The sequence below is a fragment of the Schistocerca cancellata genome, chromosome 12 (genome assembly GCF_023864275.1).
Source record: "Schistocerca cancellata isolate TAMUIC-IGC-003103 chromosome 12, iqSchCanc2.1, whole genome shotgun sequence".
Classification (NCBI taxonomy): Eukaryota; Metazoa; Arthropoda; class Insecta; order Orthoptera; family Acrididae; genus Schistocerca; species Schistocerca cancellata.
This window is the reverse complement of record NC_064637.1, coordinates 63,513,579-63,534,667: the sequence shown is the minus strand read 5'-3', so window position 1 is coordinate 63,534,667 and position 21,089 is coordinate 63,513,579. Positions and strand designations below refer to the sequence as shown.

General features: G+C 42.1%; 1 protein-coding gene across 2 annotated transcripts in view; it reads right to left on the bottom strand.

The window, feature by feature from the left end:
- Positions 1–7,491: 7,491 nt before the first annotated feature.
- LOC126109606 (peptidyl-prolyl cis-trans isomerase G) overlaps positions 7,492–21,089 on the bottom strand; it is a 61,760-nt gene continuing 48,162 nt past the window's right edge. For both annotated transcript variants that reach the window (XM_049914649.1, XM_049914650.1), the window contains 3 exons: positions 17,222–17,370; positions 13,781–14,118; positions 7,492–9,149 (listed from right to left, as the gene is read on the bottom strand). In XM_049914649.1, coding sequence (XP_049770606.1) covers positions 8,173–9,149; positions 13,781–14,118; positions 17,222–17,370 — 1,464 coding nt within the window. In that variant the 3' untranslated portion in view covers positions 7,492–8,172. The remainder of the gene's footprint in view (positions 9,150–13,780; positions 14,119–17,221; positions 17,371–21,089) is intronic.

The following is a 21,089-nucleotide window of genomic DNA, read 5'->3' as shown; positions in this document are numbered from 1 at the left end:
CGGGTTGTCATCTAGGAGGCGCCTATTCAGGAGATATTCTGCTGTGCTTCTCCATCCTGTGGTCATTGTGTCATCCGGTTGTTTTAGTACTGACAGAACTGTCAGTATCTTTTGTTCTGTTTCTATCTTGAATGGTCGTCCCCAGATGTTCTGTAGCTGGGTTTTGACGAAATTTGCCTAGTGGTCTTGCCTTGTGGTCTTTAGTTGTTTTTAGTATTTCTGTTCAGCATCACGATACAGATAAGAATCCGTCTCTCAGGAGCTGTTTTTGCTTGTTGGTACTACTTTCTTTTGTCCCGTGCATACTTCCTTAATCTTGCCAGTTCTGTCGACCATGATTGTTTCTGTCCCCCAGTTTCTGCCAATGGTATAGCTGCTGCCTGTGCTCTTTGTAGGACCTCTGTCAGAACATGCATTTTGTAGTCTATACTGCCTTGAACAGTGTGCATTGACGCCACCTCAACAATGTCTCAAACTTTTTGGCAGTCGACCCTTCCTGTGAGTAGATGCTACTGTTCATGGTCCGTGTAATGTGCATTGACATATCTGTCTGTGGTTATGACAACTGCATTGTGGTCGCTGTGTGTGGCTCTATCTACTACCCCCATATGCTGACAGTTGGAAGAGATTTTGCTTTCCCTAGAGAAAGATCTATGTTGCTAATACCACCAGCATCTCCGCAGTTTATAGGTGGCTGTTCTCCCTATTCAGTATGAAGAGGTTGCATTCATTTACCATGTCAAGCACTAATTGTTTTCTTTCGTCAGTTCTATTTGACTTCCACAAGGGAGATTTTGCATTGTTATCGGTTAGAATGAGCAGCCTTTTTCTTTCTGAGTGTAGTGTAATGTCTTATTTTGTCTAAGAAAGGTTCTGTATCATCCGAGTATTGAGCATATACAGACAACATGAGCTATCATCCTGCCCATTTGTTACTTCTGTTGTGGGGATGTGTTCAGAGGAAAACTGGGTGATCAGTGTTACTATGAGGTTTTTATTAACTACTACTATAGCGGCTTTCGCGTTTGGTGCTCCTGCTACTGTGATGCAATGTAGGGAGAGCCCTGGAATCTTCCCACCTCACAGAAAGGGTTCCTGAATGCAGGTGATGTCTGCTTTTGTTTCATCTAAGAGCCTACCTAGTTCCATGCATACTAGGGTATCATCCTGGAAATTTAGTTGTATTACATCCAGAAGGTGTATCTAGTTAAGTAAGAACACTTGGGTATGTTTTCTTTGAAATCCAGAAACACACGTCCTTGCACCCTTATGAAGTCCTTGTATACTTTCCCTAGGTTTAGGCCCTCTCCTCTTTGTGCACATGCCTCCCCTAAAAGCTCACACAATTTGTTGAGAGATTTTCAACTCTTAGGATCATCCTGTCAGTTCGTTCTGAAGTTGGGAAGCAGATTTTATCCTCATTTTCAAGCTTAGTTCGTATTACAGAGCAAAGAGCTGTTTGAAATATATCTTTGTTTTCTATCTGCTAAGCTGTAGGTTAGCTTCTAAGTTTTTGTAGTTTACGTGATTAACGGCATTCAGCTTGAGGTCCTTGGTTGTGTGTGGTTGGTGTTCTCTACTGGATACAGCTCGTCTTACTGACCCCGTGCTCATGCCCGTCAGAGTTGCATCATTGTTTCGATGTCCTCTGATGTGTAGCTCATAATTGATTCCAAGAGCATGTTCGGCATTCTCGAAAGTAGCATCGGCTGCCACCACAGTGGGCCAGGTTCTATATTCCAGTGTGTGTATATTTGCAGATGTGAAGCTTAACTTAGTCAAAAGCCGATGTACACCTCCCAAATGCTTCACAAAGTGGAGCAAAGCGAGTGCACACCAGACTAAATTTGCCATACAGCACATTATGGATCCGTTGCACGAGTAGTTCGGCTCTAAACAGAGTACAACCATTCCGTCAAGCTCAGTAAAGTCTGATTTGCTCCACAGTTTGCCACACTGTTTCTAGGTAATGCCAGGATATAAGAGTCACACGCCAGTTGACAGTACCTGCAACCCACTTTCTGTACATGGCATCTGCTGAGTCTGCCACTGCTGCCTGGGACGCCCGACGCAATGAACTGCTGTAGCTCGCGCAGTCCGTCTGCCGCAAGCCGCAATGTCAGCACTGTCGCGTCTGACGTCACCTCAGCCCACTGCATGCCACACATCAGCAGAAGGCGCACTGTGTCACAGCCGACAGAAGATAATGGCCTCCCACTCCCCCGACAAAACTTGCCAAATGGCATGCAAGAATACATTCACTGTCACAGAAAAAAACCTGTCACGGCCAAACTACAGTCTCCGAACTAGTCTTTATTGCATAATGTGACATTACACCTTTAGCTATCTGACCATTTCCTCCCACCACAAACGCAAAAACAAGTGGAATGCACACCAAACAGGTCCTCACATCACGCCACTACACAGTGTGATGTGATGGTGGTGGTGGTGGTGGTATAGGGTGATCTGCTTTGCTCTTGGCCAGTTTGGTAGTGCCTGTTCTTCCTGGTGGTTGGTACTCGTATCAATACAGAACGTTGTGCAATGATTCCAGCAGAGCTGGTATATGACTCCACAAGTAGCCTGGCCTCTGGTGGAGTAGGATAAGTCTGTGACAGAACTGAATAGGAATTGTTGGGTGGGTAGATTGGGTCGGGTTGGTCTTCCATACAAATATGATTCTTATTGCAAGAGATTGGGACTGGGAGATGCATAGGAGTGGACTAGGATGTTGCAGAGGTAGTATGTCTGTCATATCAAGGCACAATGACAGGTAATCAAAGCCCTGACGAAGGAAGTAGTTCAGTTATTCCTGTCTGGGGTGGTATTGGTTGATAGAAGGAGCACTCCTTGGGGGTGATGGGAGGATTGGAGGTGTGAGGGGAAATGGTGCGAGAGATCAGTTTGCAGAGTTGGTCTGGGGGGATAGTGCCTGTCTGTGAAGGCATTGGTTAGGCCCTCAGCATACTGGACAAGGGAGTTCTTGTCACTGCAGATATGCCATACCTGGGGTGGTCAGGCCACATGGGAGAAATTTTTTGGTTTGGGAGGTACTGTAGCTATCAAAATGCTGGTACTGTTGCTGGTTGTTGGGTTTAATGGAGACAGAGGTGTGGATGGAGCCATCGGAGAGAAGAAGGTTAACATCCAGGAATGCGGCACACTGAATTGAGGAGGACCAGAAGAAGTGGATGGGAGGGGCGTTGAGACTGTGAAGCAATGAAATTGAAGTGTCTTGGCTCTAAGTCCAGATCATGAACATATCTTCAAGGAAACTGAACCAGACTCAGGGATTTGGGAGGCGAGGAAGGTCTCTAGGTGGACCATGAACTGACTGATATAGTTGGGTGCCATGCGGGTGCTCATGGCTGTGCTGTAGATTTGTTAGTATATCTTCCCTTCAAAGAAGAAGTAGTAGTGTGTTAGGGTGTATGAGGAATGAGGTAGTGGATTTGGAGTCTGAAGGATGTTGAGGGAGGTGGTGGCAACAGTTACGAATAGGGATCCAAGATGTAAAGGCATGGGGAAGTCAGAGTCGGTGAAGAAAATGGTCGATATCTTTGATATGGGAGGCAAAATCAAAGGCAAGTGGTTGGAGGTGTTGGTCAATGAGGGCCAAAATTCTTTCAGTGGAAGTACAATAACCAGCCACAGAGGGGCATCCAGGATTGTTGAGTTGGTGGGATTTGGTATACATGTAGAAGGCGGATGTGCAGGGTGTCATAAGGATGAGAAGGAAACTCGATTCAGTGGAGATGTTCTGGGAAGTGCCTAAGGGGTTAAGCAGGGATTGGAGGTTGTGTTAGGCTTCTAGGATGGGATCACTCTGGCAGGATTTATAGGTATAGGAGTTATAATTGGCACAGTGAATCCCTATTCTCGTCTCCCACCCTCTTTGCATGCCACCCTTTGGCAACATACCAGCCCATTTTCCTCTACTCCTCTCCTTTTTTGCTCTGTTCTCCACCTCACTGCCCCACATGCTGCACCTGTTTGCAGTCTAGTACCCGCCAGTTGCATTCTGGCCCAAGCTGAGAAAGATGGCACTCGTTACTTCAGCTGTGCTTGCTTCTTTAAATATGTGTGTGTGTTTCTTTCTTTTTCTTATGAACACTGTGGCTGAAAACTTATGTGTAAATATCTTATAATTGTGACTATCTGGAACTTAGCGTGTCATCTTTGTGGTAAGTAGCAATCTGCCTTTTCCTTACATTGTTGAATAAAGAGTCAGACAATATGAGCATGCATTCAACCTTGGTACATGACATTTTGAAGTAAAGTTTCTATTGAAAATATTTCTGCACTGTTATTTAGTCCAATGTACTTCTGAAAAAGTACAGGCATTTTGCAGAATTTCTAATCTGAGATTAAACAACAATTGAGGTTTTTATACTTGAAATAGTAGCTTTCATGCTACAGAAACAATTCAGTCTGTTTCTTCATTAAGTCTCTGTTACAATCCAAATTCTGCAAGGCCTGTCAAAATGTGTTCCTTATTTCCCTTAGAGGCATGAATTTCTCTTTAATTTGTTCATCACAATTTGCCCTCCACAAAGGTAACACACAAAGCATTATGTAGTGTCTTTTGACAAATGTGTATCTTACCAATTTCTATGTGCAATGATATATAAGTGAACAATGACAAGACGAACTCTCATCTGTTGTAGTCTCTTTACATCAGCCATCCCAGTGAACTGGAAAACCTTGTGTCTGCATGTCGTAACTGAGAACATAAATTTCCAATAGAGCTGCACCTTGTTATATGGTGTAGATCTCACCATGAAAAATAGGCATTATGGTCAAAACATTCCAGTTCTGAGTAAGTGTTTTACTACATTAGAACTCTGCAAATATTTAACACACAGAACTTTTTTCCTACGTGAACTATCAGAAACATTTCTTCATTACACATAGGATTACATTTTTCCACTCATCCAATCACGTAACAATTTTTTCAGAAATAGGACCATTTTTCCGCAGTATATAAGGGCATCTGCTACACCTCAGTACCTTGCAATTACTGTCTTTTCACTCACAAATGTTAACTTTACACTTACTTCCTTTATTTGAATGCTTTTATCAGTCAGCTCGTTCTCGCAACATGTGGTGCATCACTCATAATTCCTTCACTTACCATCGTTTGCCACAACAGTTCTGTGGTTTTATCAATGGCACTAAAAATAGTGTGAGGCAGGAATAATTTAAACAGTAGATGCAGGGTGTCAGGATGCTATTTCAGCTTTGCTTCTGGCAAAGCTACCAGTTACAATGTTGTTTGGGGGAAGAATTCAGCTATTACCAAATGGAACAGTTAATTACCAAATTTAGAAATATAATTTGTAATACAATTAAAATTTTTATTTTTAATTCAAAATAAAACTCGACATAAGACATGCAAATGTCTCAGTGTTAAACGAGAATACATCAATAATACTGCACGATCTTTGGAGATAAAATACTTTCTTTATTTTCTATTTAAGGTTTCACATTTTTGTGCCAAATTTTTGTTTTGAATACTTTCGATTTTCATGTGATTCGTCGTTATAACAACCAATGGGAATTTAGCCAGTGACCTCTCAATTACAGGACATATGCTACGTACTGTGGTCTAAGATATCACTTTGATAAAGTGAGTGATTCCCAACATCCATCTAATTAGCAAATGATCTAGCTCGTAAACAGATGGCGATGCCAAGCTTCTTCGAAGTGCAATGAGGTGCTTCACAGTACCTCCTGAGGCATCCCGGTTCAGAGTAACAGGGCAGGCCATTGACTTACGCCAATGATGATAAATGAAGCTTAGTTATTGGTCAGATTTGGACAGAACTGTTATTCGTTAATGTCAGAAAGGACTGATGTAATGTCATAAATGTATGTACACCAATGGTATGTGAAGTGTTACCCTATACACATGGGTTGTAATGGAAGGAACAACAGTGTTTCAGAAGAAATGCTTGCTATTACTATATTTAGTAGAAAGTTGACAATTGATCAAAGTTTACGATTCCAGCACGCAACTGCAATGGTGGTGTCCTCATTAATGCCAAGTACACAGTTTGTTTGAATATTAGTTCAAGCCACAGCATTTGAGAATTTAAGAGTAACTGATCATAACCTGAAGACACGCATTTTGATCTGAACATACGCATTTCTAAAAATAGAGTGAGTTACACTAAGGCATTCAGTTATCTGCAACTGTATTATAATAGCTAAAATATTGTGTATTTTACTGATGTCAGATATATTCAAATCTTTTCCAAAGGGGATAGCAGGAGAGGGGAAGGAGAAGAATTGTGTTGCAAGACTTTAGGTAACTTACGCTAACTGCAATATTTGTTGAACGCTATCTGCGTATGTACTGTTAAATTTTGAGAGAGAATTGTAACAGAAGTAGCGCATTAGAGAAGAAACTGTGATTGGGAAAATGGTTAAGATTATAACATACAGGCATGAAACTTTACAACTGGTATATCCATGTAAATGTTTAAAACACAATCGACTACATATCTGGCAAGCAAAATAAGATGTACTTCTGACAACACAACAATTTGGGAGCTTCAGTTTATTGAGACAACATATTGCACATTATCAAATGTTTCACTCAACAGAAATATTTAGGGCAAATCAGACAAATTTAAAACTATTGAAAAACTTGTCTCTGTTTCACAAATTACTAGCTAGTTTAAAAATTCTAAGAGCACTTCAAATTGTTTGCAAACTATGAGACGGAGTTCCAAGATTTCTACAATTATGTGCACATATTCCAATCACGACACTTTAAACTGTATTCTTGTTATGCACACTGTTGCTTCCAAACTATAGCCATAATTCAAAACAACAGTACACAACAGTCTTTAGAGCTAATGATTGTTATAAACTGTCACCTTGTCATAACAAGATAGTGAATCTGCACACTCTGGTTTATTTACGAATGACACTTTGAAGAATGCTAGCAACAAGAGTACAGTATAAATATATAAATCAAACAAACATCCCTTTATGGTACTGCACTTAAAAGGCAATTCATTCTTTCTTTCAGATCTTACACTACACACTGTTACCAGATAACTGCTTGTGGATATTTTTGTACTGTGTTGGATGTACATATCAAAACCCAAAAAATAAAATCCACTTGATACTATGGAGAACTTTCAGAGTGTTAGATGTCACTTGTGAACTAAGTTACAGGAATGAAATGAAACATGGGGTACTTAGGAATTTGTACCTCAGATTCTCATCATACTGCTATGTCATCTCTTGAAATGAGTAAGATCATAGTCTCACTAAAAATGTGCGACACCCGGTATTTGACTCTATAGAAAAAGTAATGGGAGATACACTCTAAGCCAGAAAGTACACTAGTGCCGCATACCGCTAAATATTTAGTGCAGCATGGAGGTAAATGACTGAATGGTTTTAGTTTTCCAAGATTAAGAACCAATACATTCGATTAAAATATTTTCGAGAGCTCGATTGTGTCAAGCATACAAATGAAACGCATACACGGAGTCTAATCCCTCCTTTTTCCATGTGGTATGTTAGCCTCAAAAGTTTTCAAATCTAGTCACATCCTCAATATTTAGCTAGAAGTATATCTAAAATGCCACTGGAAAGTGTCAAATTTAAAGCTACGTCTAGCTGAAACTTTTAAATTGGTCTGTAGAAACAAACATCTGCTTAGTTGATTTGCAATACTTATCAAGCAGTCAGCTGAAATACATACTGCAATGCTGAACAGTTCACACGGTACATCATGTTTTGTCAAACTTTCTACGGACTCCCATTTTTTTTACCATTTTCAAGAGAGACACTTGGAATCGAATCTCGTACGACGCTACGGAAATAGGCAACTCTATTAATTAAAGGGGCAGAAGCACATCCCAGACGATAGTGTCAGGTGTTCGCAGAGCACAATTTTTTCTCAACATGTTAAGTATCTCGTCTTTCCTCTCTTACCTAAGATTCATATAAGAAATGTACCTCTAAGTGGACACTTTCCTCAGAGCCAACATTTTTTCCATAGGTGCCGACAAGCTCTAGTCCAGTCGCTGTCTCGTGTCAATAGAATGCCACCGTAAACATTAGTGGTAAAAAAAGAAAAATGACAAACTGAAAAACTGTCCCACACATTCAGATACAGTCATCTGACGGCAAACTCACACAGGTGCCGCACTACTTCTTGCGGGAGGCCCGTGCAGCCCGCTTGGAGTCCGAGCCCGAAGAAGACGGACCGGACGATGATGACGAGCTGCTGCTGCCACTGCTGCTCGAGCTGCTGGAGCTGCTGCTGGAGCTACTGCTGCTGGAACTGCTGGAGCGCTTGCGGCTCCTGGCAGCCGCACTTCCCCGTCCAGCTTTCGCCGGACCCTTCTCGGCCGTGGACGCCTTTGCCAGGGTCGGTGTCACCACCACGGGACGCACCCCCTCCTTCGACAGCTCCCGCTCCGACCGCTTGCCTCTGTCCCGGTTTCCGCCCTCCGAGTTTGTTCCGGCGTCCTTCGCAACCTGCGGCTTCTCTTCCTTTATCTGTTTTTCTTCCTTTATCTGCTTCTCTTCCTTTATCTGCTTTTCTGGCCTCCTCTCCTTCACCTTATCTTTCTCCCTCTCTCTGTCCTTCTCTTTCTTTTCCCTGTCCCTCTCGTGGCCGTGTCTACTGCGGTCACTATCTCTCCTCCTCGACTGCGGAGATCCCCCGCGACGGTGGTGAGACCTCGAACGGGACCGCCTCGACTTCCTCTCTCGCTCTTTCTCCCCCTTCTCTCTCTCTCTCCTCCTCTTTTCTTCATCCTTTTCCCTGTGCTTCTCTCTCGACTTCTCTCTGTCTTCGCGTTCTCTCTCTTTCTCCTTCTCTCTCTGCTTTATCCTGTCTTTACCACCCTCCTTGTCCTTCTTCTCCTTTTCCCTGTCTCTGTCTTTTTCCTTTTCTCTCTGGCTCTTATGATGACGTTCCACGTGCGCAGGAACTGACCTGTTGTGAGAATCGTCACGGTCTCCACTACTCTCTTTCGTTTTCTTCGATTCCGTATCCTGTGGGACTTTTGAAGATCGTTTCAAATTATCCTGGGCAGGCAAACTTTTACTCACACCTTTTGTTTCAGAAAGAGACGCCTTTTCCGTTTTCCTTTCAGCCTTTGTCTTGATGATATCACCTGAAGAAAAACAGTACAGTTTTTAATTGACACGTTTAGTATAAACATTTGATGTCAGAAATGTTAAAGGAGAGAGAGAGAGAGAGAGAGAGAGAGAGAGAGAGAGAGAGAGAGAGAGAGAGAGAGAGAGTGTGTGTGTGTGTGTGTCATGAGGCATAACTGTGTGGATGGTGCTGCCTGCTGACATGTATGAAAGTACAAATATTGTCACATAGCTTTTGGGAATAGTAGTACTTTCCTATGGCAGACAAGAGGGAAGTGTAGCTCACTCAGCCCAGATGAGCCCCTCCCCCCTTTTCTCCCTTCCACTTCTATTCCTCTCTCCTGCCCTAGAATACAACTACTATTCCCAAAAGTTACAACAGTGTATGTACATTTATTCATGTCAGTATACAGTACTGAGATAATAGTAGTATCTATTACAGTTCCATTGAATAATCACAGAACATGTGTCCCAATGCAAGCCGAACGGACTGGAGCCAATAATGCCATCGGGTCACCATCCGTCAACGACAACGGGGTGACATCCATAAATAAGATGTCATACTCAGGTTGTGATGGGAGAGGTGGCACCTCCACAAGAGCTAGGGGTGCCTTGTCCTATAACTTGTGTTTCTTCTTCTTCTTCTCCTCCTCCTCCTCCTCCTCTTTCGTAAGTTTAGGAGGTCAGTGCACAGAGGGAGAGCAGGCTTCTGCAAGGTCCGGAAGCAAAAGACAGCAAGTGACCTTGGGATGCACAAATGTGTGCCCTGTGGCCAAGTTGTGGAAGTAGGCCTCCAGCCAGAGTGGTGCTGGAGGAGGGATTCTGGGAGGGAGCCCCATCGCCGACTGGCTCTGAAGAAGGGGAGCACTTCATCAGCTGGGTAGGTGGACTGGCACATGGAAGGGAGGGCGTGAGAACCACAGGGGAGGGGGAGATGAGAGGGGGGACAGGACTGGGGTAAGGAAGAGAGAGGAGGGAGAAAGGACTAACAGTGGCAAAAGTAGAAGTCAAATTTCTGACAAGCCTCAATGTAAGATAAACGATCCGTGGACTTATACTCTTGTATCTTTGTATCTTCTTTCCTTTCTTATAAGTGGGGCAAGCTGGTCAGCATGGAGATTGACAGTCAAGATAATTTACACACACGGGTGGCAGGACACAGGGCATCATCCCATGGAGTGGATGTCCACGGTCATCACGTAGAGTGTCTGCCATACATCATCAGGAAGAACACTGGCCTGAAAAGCAAGCACCAAAAGCACCTCACGAGTAGCAGGACAAATTGCTTCACATCATACCGATGACACACAACTTTAACCTTCTCTGGGAGGGCATCTCGCTCTAAAGCCAGACTAAAGGTGCCACTATCAGTGTGATTGTCCCTACGACCTTTCTGCGCATGCCGAAGAAAGACCACTCCGTCGTTCCAGATTGACCCGGAGTTCCTCTTCAGTTTGAACATCGAGGAACCTATGGAAAATGACTCCCTGGACCACACTGAAAGACTGGTGAGGTGCTAAGGACACCAAGATGTTGCCAAGATGACCACAAAGACAAAGAGCTGCAGACTGGGTGGCAGAAGGAGTTTTGATCAGCAGGCGACCTGACCGCATCTTACTGGAGACTCCACTTCACTGAACTTTTCTTCGATATTTTCCACAAAAAAGTAACGGGGTTGTGGAAGTGAATGTGCCCCCGTCCATGCTAGTACAGACCAGGCAACAGGGAAAGTGTTTCACCCCACGCCAGCGAGCCTGGCGCTCTTCCCAGTAGTGTAAGTGATAAAAACACTACAAAGTGAAGACCTAAAAATGTTATGCCTTCACAATAAGTGTTTTTGCATTCTCTGCAATACCTTTTTTTAATTCGGACACATGCACAGCAGTAGTGCTGTAGGTGGGATTGCTGCTGTTACCCCTCTGAAGTCTTCATCCCTATGTCTTGGTTGTGAGCCAACCATGTAGAATTGCAAGGTGGGTAATTTCGAAGAAGGAAGCAAACCTACACTAGGTTTTATTAACGAGTGGCAATTTTACAATATATGAAAAATGGAGCTCAAAGCTATAACACAGAATAATCTATACCGTACGAGACTTACTTATGCAGTTCGCATGACTAGACAATACTGACACCTGTACAGAGGGATATCTGTGAAGAGGCAGCACGAATTTGTGGTTCCTAAAGAGGTATGACTGACTCGTACCATAGAGGAATGACTGACTTGTACCATTAGCCAAAATTGCTTCAGTATGTAGGTACTGCAAATGGCTAAAACCAAGGGAAAACTACAACATTATATCTTCCACAGATGTGCAGCTTTACTATATGGGTACAAGCTGAAGGCATATGTTTGGGTAAAATATTCCGAAAGTAAAATATTCCTGTCATTTGGATCTCTAGGTGAGCACTGCTCAGGACAATGTCACAAAAAATAAATCTGGCATTCTATGTGTCCGAGTGTGGGACTTTAAATATCATTATCAGGGTAGTAGTTGAGAGAATTTAAAAAGGGAAAGGAAAATGGAAATGTTTAAGTTGGATGTAATGGGAAATAGTGAAATGCAGTGACAGGAAGAACAGAACTCCTAGTAACTTGAGTACAGCTGTGAACACAAAATCAATGAGCACCAATCCAGCAGTAGGATTAATTGTCAACGAGAAAACAGGAATGCAGATTAGCTATTATGAACAGCACAGAAAACACATTATTGTAGCCAAGTCAGATAAAAAAGGTAACAACCAACACAACAGTACTAGTTTATATGCCCACTAGCTCTGCTGCAAAGACGTTGATACAATGGATGATGAGATAAAATAAATTATTTAGTTTGTTACAAAGGATGAAAAATTCAATGTGTCAATCACGAATTATATTGTACACAAAATAAGATAAGTAAAAATAATAGGAGTATGTGGACTGAAAGGAAGGAATGAAAAGAGAAGCAATCTGGTTGAATTTTGCACAGAGTGCAATTTAATCATTACTAACACTTCTTTGACGAATCAATAAAGTAAGTTGTATATATGAAACAGACCAAGAGGTACCAAAGGACTTCAGATAGTTTATATAACGGTCAAATAGGGAATTCCACATCAAACTTTAAACTTAAAAACATACTAACAATGAATGATGGCTGACCATAATTTATTGATCATGAACTACAGATTAAAACTTAGAAACACTTATTGTTGACAGTTTCACGGAGAGGGTTAGACAATGACTGGCAAACAGGCGACAGGAGTCAACTGAAGACTAATGGGTAGCTGTGAGAATAATGAATGCAGTAGTGTGTGTGCACAAAATAATGAGGCCTAGAGAAATCTGATACCACAACCAATACTGAATTTAATTGGCAAAAGGAGAAAATATGAAAATGAAGCATGCAAAAAGGAATACAGACACAAAAAATGACACAGAGAGCACAAACAACAAAGTGGGAATGGCTGGAGAAGAAATCCAAAGCTGTATGATTCATCAGGAAGACAGATGTCATCTGTAGGAAAATTATAGAGGATAGAGAGGTGCTTGGATTAATATTGAGAATTCATAACTAAACGAAAGAGGGAACACTGGATGCTGAAAGGACTAGACAGAAGAATGTAACTTAAATGTAATGTTACGGAAAGGAAGACTCAATAATTGAAATCAGATGTGCAAGAAGAACTTGATAAAGCACTGAAAGACCTTTGAAAATGAGGCCCCAAGAATAGACAACTACCCTTCAGCATTATTAAAATTTTTGAGACAGCAAAATTATCCAACTGGTATGCAAGACTGACGTCCTAAGATCTCACAGCGACCTGAAATAAATCTGGCAATAAACCGAAAAATCCGTGTAAGTGCTAGTAGGACTTGCACACCGAAGGTTCTGTACAAAGTTATTATGTATACAGATAGTTCACAAATCCTGAGAATGTAGACTCTTGACAGTTTCTGCCTGTTACTGATGCCGGCCGCGGTGGTCTAGCGGTTCAGGCACTCAGTCCGGAACCGCGCAACTGCTACGGTCGCAGGTTCGAATCCTGCCTTGGGCATGGATGTGTGTGATGTTCTTAGGTTAGTTAGGTTTAAGTAGTTCTAAGTTACAGGGGTCTGATGACCACAGAAGTTAAGTCCCATAGTGCTTAGAGCCATTTGAACCTGTTATTGATAATGATACTGCAAAATATCAAAATATGTGACAAACAGCTGTACATCTTGATGGCATAGACATAGAACCTTAAATTTATTACACCGTAGACCTTAATACACGACAAATTGCAACTTGATATGTCAATTTATTCTTGAGAGAAAGGGGTCCTAACAAGCTGCAGACAGTTGGATAACTAAAGACAAAAAAATGTTTTTCTTGTGTGATTTAATTACAAATTAAATTTTTGGATTTTTCCCCCTTACTTGTGCTGTGAAACCTTGCTTCTAGCAAAATTTCACAATTTTAAGTCAATAGGAAGAACCCTATGGCTTTTGATGAGTGAGTCGGTGAGCATTAAAATTGTGTGACATAAATCGTCATATCTTTCGATTTTCAACTTGATACATCTACTCATACCTGACATAATGGATTCTTAACTGAAAGAAAATAAAGTTACTCTATAAGGGTTCCATTTTCACTGAACACTAATAAAAATGTAAAACAACTCCACTTACTTTCTGCAGACTCCTTTGGTTTCTCGGAAGTCTTCACGCTACTCGCAACAGAAGAGAGCCGCTTCTGGCCTTCCTCTTCAGAACCTGCACCCTCGTCGTAGTCCAGGGCATTGTAGTCGACAGGCCCAGCAGTACGCATTTCCCTGCTGCTCGTCTGCCGAGACGGTGACGTGCCATTGCGGACCTCGCTGTTAGCCTCATCCGGAGCCGCCGGGCCCTCGTCGTCCGCTACAACCTCTCCTTCTTCCGGCTCCGATGGAGGATCCCGCCGTCGCCGCTGTGACAGGGGAGGCGTGTGGCTTTCTTCATCTGAAGCAGTCCCTTTTCTGTCTTCTCGCCTGCACATAAATAAGCAACTTAGTGACAAATACATAAATACTATAAAGTTTGATTTGCGATAAATGCTCCCGACAACTGAAAGTGTGTACTCGTGTCAGCAAAGGATCAGATAAGTGATAGAAAAATAATATGTTTAAAACAGTTCAAACTCAACTACATATGACATTTTGGCAACTGTCGGCTTGGCATGTCACTTCTCATTTGCTAGACTTCGTCATCTCAACATAATATTGTCTGATGGCTAAAATTGGTAGTGGCCAGAAACCAACTGATACCGGCCGATATCCTTCCAATTTCTGTCGATCTGCCTGCTCCCAGCTGCACTGTGTCGAGGATCTTCTCGGAGTGTGCAGACAATACTAAGCCTCGAGGCTATTTTGATTGAAGGTAGGATTGGAAACAAGTTACGTGAGACTTCCCACACAAATACATTTATTAAGAAAAATAAAGGTAGGAAAAGACAACTTTCAAATTGTCTACTGTGTAGGAAAACTGATCATATTTTTAAATGGGGATCAGTCCATAATTTCGTGATAGAGTTTGCTATTGGTTCAGGTATGACATTTGTAACAGCACAAACTGGCACTAAAAGGATATCGGTCCATTAGTGGGTACAACATTCTGTAGGATTCTGAAAAACAATGGTGTTTTTATAGGGCCATCTGTCCACAACTTGTGCCCTTTCAAAAGTAAAGAGGTATCTGTCGTTAACTCGTGCCCTTTTGAAAACTAAACTTTGATAGCACTGACGATGCTGCAAATGTTCGCAACCCTATAGAGTGTTATCAGTACTGTTCAGAAAAAAAAACAATGTGCTGTAACTGTTTTGACTGTTGTCTTTATTATCCACAAAGTTAAATGTGCATTACAATATGGGTCGACAGTAGAGTTTGCCGAATATTCTTGTAATACGATGAATGCTTCCAAGAGTACAGCAGAAGAATACATAAAACTTGGTCTAATCTCAGACAACTGCTAAGCTCAGAATAAGAATCACATCCTCAGCATATTTCTGTTGTATTAAGTGACTGTGGGAAATTTGACAATTTCCAATGAGAAGGCAGTTTTTTACCCTCTGATAGAGATTTTGGCATTAAAAAAAAGGAAACTAAGGAAACTGGGCAGACTGTTTACTGTGCATGGTGCCAAAGAAGTGATTCTTACAAGTTCTAAACACACAAATTTCTCCTTGAGGGATTGCCGCTACTGAAATACAAGACTTCAAGTGATGACAACAGCCATTTTACAGAAGTATTGAAGATGAAGGAAAGTTTATCAATAGCTTTCCACATTCTGGTTTTGATAACACAAGAAAGGGTTCTATTACAATTTCTACAACAATGGACTGATTAGTCAGATATTCCGTCTGAGATTCCTCCGCAACACGTTGAAAGCGCTAGAAAACTAGCTTGTGCATCAGGAATGTTTCCAATGAAGCCTAATACAATCGGGACTTTGAAAATCTCCGTTATCTGCCTGACAAACACCTACCTTTCTAGGAAGAAATTATGAAATAGCCTGTATAGAATAACAGCCAAGCCAAGTGAATAGATTGTTACAGATTAGTATTGTGAAATGTACAACTGTACGAGCTCTATTGCTTGATGATATCACTATTTAAAAAAAAGTGAGAGGGAGGGAGGGAGAGAGGGAGGGGGGAGGGAGAGAGGGAGGGAGGAGAGAGGGAGGGAGGGAGGGAGGGGGGAGAGAGGGGGGAGGGAGGGAGGGAGGAGGGAGGGGGGAGAGAGGGGGGGGGAGGGAGGGAGGGAGGGAGGGAGGGAGGGAGAGAGAGAGAGAGAGAGAGAGAGAGAGAGAGAGAGAGAGTTGTAACAGGGACAACTGTCTGTGCTACAACTGGCAATGGTGGTTGTTTGTATCCTGCAGGTATCTGCATAGCAGCTAGTGGAAGAGTTATCGAGGTTGGCATTCACCCTGATGGCAGAGTTTGAGGGCAGCCACTGAAATCTAGCATTCCGATGGTTTTGGAGCTCACCACAATCCACCCACAAAGGAACAGAAAACTATATTACCATAAAAGCAGCTTATGTGCCAGAAATGCCAATGTCTAGCTATGTTATTTGTACTATTCAGTCACATTTGTAGCATTCAGAGCTTATAATAAAACTGTATGCCTTTCTGAGCAGAACGTACAATATGGACTTTGTTACCTTCAAGTCCCGGATTTTCTTTTCTTCCCGAGATGTGGCCACTACTTTTACTCCGTACTGAGTCTGCTCACAGAATGCAAGAGGCTTCATGAAATTATGTGCTACTCCATTTGCCCTTACAGTCAGTAGTGCACATCACTAGTTACATTCAAAACAATTTGGTTTTAATGTTTTCAGCCAGTACTGCTGATTCAAGCTGGAAGTAAGTGTGGTAAGCATACAACCTGTGTCGTTTACAGATGTCACATACTTAAGACACTCGCTCATCTAAGAACTCTCCCAAGACTGTGCGAACTTGACACCCATTACTGCAGCTCTTACTGAACCATTTCTGCAACCGGGGATGTGTGTCATTTCTCCTGTTGCAGGGTCTTCTACACTTATTGCTAACTTCCTGCAATATTCCTGCTCCCCTGAGCAGCCTCAAATGATTTAGAAGACCTTGCCATTATTTTAGACATCCTTTCACACAAATTACACATGGTGAGGAGAAACTGTTCACATATACTCACTTTCCTTTTTACCACACCAACCACCACCTCATTTCAAAGAATCGGAAAAAGTTCAAGAACATCTGCTCTCGTGTAACTATTTCCTCTCACTATCTGTCCATTCGTCAGATACTGTGCACCTTCCCAGATTTCTGAAAGGTATTCTTACATTACCACCAAGATACACAGAGCGAAAGTACCACAGAGGAAGCAAAATAAGAATGCTACTGCTGTTAGTGTAACAATTGTTTTACCATGTACGGGTCAGGAAATTACATCTAAAGAAATACAGTCTTCGCTAACAGGCTGAGCAATTTTTTCGTTAACTGCAAAGCAACCTTTCTTCTTAGTACATATAGTATGAAGGCAAGACAAATGTAATACGATGGAAAGCTTATATCTGACATTTGTGCTAAACATTCCAGACTGTTCTCTGTGAGCACCTGAAGGCTGCTGCCGATGGGACCTTCCTAGCCCCTGCTTCCTCTTCCTCCTCCATCATTTTCTGTTCTCGCTCCATGTGCCTCTTACGCCTCTCTTCCTCACGTCGCTTGATCTCCTCCTCACGTTTCTTACGTTCTTGCTCCATTTTCTGAAAACAGACAAACTGAATATCTATCACAGTTATTTGTAACTTCAGTCAAATATTGTAATTGTGGAGATTGTGATTCCCCTGTAAATGGAGTATTGATAATCTATGGAAAAATTCAGATATAAAAAAAAGGAAGGAAGATTACTGTTTGACACCACGACAGTGTCCGAGATTGATTTGGAGAAGGAAATCGACTGTGCCTTCTAAAAGGAACTTTAACCAACTAAGGAAAATTGGGAATTTGAACAGCCATTCACTACACCAATTTTGATGTCTGTCAGACAGAATTTAAAGAGTGAGGTTGGGATCATGCATGAAAAAAGTCTTTTGCCGAGCTCCACTGTAATGGTAGTTTTACAATAAAGTTGATGAATCTAACACAGGCTGTCGCCAGAGATGGTCTGTGAAGTTTTAAGCCTCCTGTAAATGACAGTTTCAGAAATTAAGGAACACCTCTGAGGAAAGGAGTTCAGAGGCTGGGCAGTGAAATATAACTTCAGCAAACGTTTTACTTAACTGACAATGCCTCTTATGGTTTGAAGACCTACTTTTAAATCCAAAAGAGTTATTCATTAAATATCAAAGAAAAACTTTCAACCTAAGTCACAAATTGTGGTTCTTATTAAAAACCAAGGTCTATTTCAAGACCTGCAGGCCCACCTTAAATGTTCAACACTGATGTGCCATTATTGATATGCAGACATTCCCATTGCCCTGGTTCCACTTTCAGCCATTTTATATTTTTGTCTCGCACACAGCTACTTAAATAGTTGACTCATGTAAAAAACCTACAAAATGTGCACCATCTTCAGTTTACTGTGTCAATTACCCTCACTTTGAGCCGTACAATTAATAATACGATTAACTGACCAGGATTGCTATGTGGAAATAATAACGACAGTGACGATAAGCATCTAAATGTGGCCTTCAGGATTCAAAAAATACATTGCACTTTTTAAAGTGTGGAATGCAGATCATCTTAAGGCAGAAACTTTTCCCCTCCTTTGTATAAATGTGACTCAGTCACAGCTTCACAACTACAAATAAAATTAAATTATGTGCTCATTTCTTTATAGTATTTGTGAAGCTTAATAGCAACAATTGAACAATTCCAAATATTTAAACATTTACAAATATTTTAATTATGTGGGCAATCCTTAAATTTGTCACTTCTGAAATACACTCATGTTCAGGAAAAAAAAACAGAACTCCTTGAATGACTAGAGATATGATGTTCATTTTCACAGGACATGTACATTAGTATGTTCTGCAGAAATGATTAGCATTTCAGTCAGTCACCTCGGTTCAGCATGTGTCCTGTTGCCTAGTAGGCTCAGGTCCACCAGGGGCCCTGATAACTTGTTCCACACGTGAGTGTATCAATGCGTATAAGGTGTGAATGGCATCTTGTGGGACAGCCACCCATGCTGCATTCATTGGTTTCCAAAGATCATCTGTTGTGGTTGGCATTGGGCACAGCACTGCAGCTGCCATTTCACCATATTCCACAAATTTTCGATTGGTGACATGTCTGGTGATGGGAAGGAGGGGGGGGGGGGGGCAGGGCAAAAGGCTGACATCCTGTAACACCACCAAGAAAGCACATGTTTGTGCATGTGTCTGTGTACTGTCTGGCTGGAAAACGGTATCTGGGTTGTTGTACAGAAAGAATACGGATACGGGTCACAGGATGTCATTTGCTTAAGCCACACTGGTCACTGTCCTGGTCATGCACCAACTGTAATTTGTAGTTGTACCCAATAGCACCCCACACCATAAGACATGGAGTTGCCGCTGTATGTCTTGTGTGAATGCAGTCACTGTGATGTCGCTCCCCGTCAGTGGTGAACCAAAATGTGGCCATCATTTTCGAACAAATAGAATATGGATTCGTCCAGAAATGCTATTTGATGCCATTCCACTCCCCAGTGACATCGTTCAGTACTCCATTGCTGTCTAGCACGTTTCAGCACATTTGTCAAAGGTAGGCAGAGAAGTGGACAATGCGCATGTAACCCGTGCTGTAATAAACGGCAACGGACTGTCACCCGTCCTGCGATGCCATCTGGACGAGGTGTCGATCTTCTCGGTAGTTGGTCTAGGTGGTGCGAACTGACCCATGTCGTAGTGTTCTACGGCCTTCCCTGAAATGTTCTGCGCACTTGTTGCACTGCAAAAACACTTTATCCCCCACAAGCAGCAAGTTTCCATATGGATCTGTCATATGCCCTCGTGCCAATAATGTGCCCTCTTTCAAACTCAATGATTTGATGGTACGTTTCATGCATACATTTGTGAGGCATCCTGTATGTCTGCTGAAGTCACGACTGATCCATTGCCTTAGGTTTATAGTGACAACGAGAGCCACAGGCATATTTTACTAGTAGGTGTTTTTGTGCCACAGTATCTATGTTCACTTTCAACCCAAGGGCCAACATGGTTCAAACACTAATCATTTTGGCAGAACATACTAATGTACATGTCCTGTAAATATTTAAGTCCTTACCTCCATTTGTTCAAGATATTCTGCCCCCACCCACCCACCCACCCCCCCGTCCCCGAACATGAGTGTATATTAATAGGAGTGTAAGATGTCCCCCCACCCCATGAACCACGGACCTTGCCATTGGTGGAAAGCCTCGTGTGCCTCTGAGATACAGATGGCCATACAACCACAATGGAAGGGAATCTGTTGAGAGGCCAGACAAATGTGCAGCTCCTGAAGAGGGGCAGTAGCCTTTTCAGCAGTTGCAGGGGCAACAGTCTAGATGGTTGACTCCCGGTCCTGTAACGTCAACCAAAATGGCCTTGCTGTGCTAGTACTGCGAACGGCTGAAAGCAAGGGGAAACTACTGTCGTATTTTTTCCGAGGGCATGCAGCTCTACTGTATGATTAAATGATGACGACATCCTCTTGGGTAAAATATTCCTAATAGTCCCCCATTTGGATCTCTGGCTGGGGACTACTCAGGAAGATGTCGTTATCGAGAGAAACAAAAGTGACATTCTACAGATCGGAGTACGGAATGTCAAATCCTTTAATTGGGCAGGTAGGTTAGAAAATTTAAAAAGGGAAATGGATAGGCTAAAGTTAGATATAGTGGGAACTACTGAAGTTCAATGGCAGGATGAACAGGACTTCTGGTCAGGTGAATACAGTATTAGAAATACAAAATCAAGTAGGGGTAATGCACGATTAGGTTTCATAATACATTTAAAAAATAGGAATGCAGATAAGCTACTGCGAACAGCACAATGAATACATCATAGTACCCAAGGTAGACATGAAACCCACACCCACCACAGTAGTACAAGTTTATATGCCAACTAGACCTGCAAATGAGGACGAGACTAAGGAAATGTGTGATGAGATCAAATAAATTATACAGATAGCTAAGAGAGAAGAAAATTTAGTAGTCATGGGGGACTGGAATTCGACAGAAGGAAAATGAGAAACAGGAAAAATTGCAGATGAATATGGACTGGTGGTAAGGAATGAAAGAGGAAGCCGTCTGGTAGAATTCTGCACAGAGCATAACTTAATCATCACTAACACTTGGTTTAAGAATCATGAAAGAAGGTTGTACATGACACCTGGAGACACCGGAAGGTTTCATATTGATTATATAATGGTAAGCCACATTTTAGAACCAAGTTTTAAATTTTAAAACATTTCCAGGGGCAGATGTGGACTTACCACAATTTACTGGTTATGAATT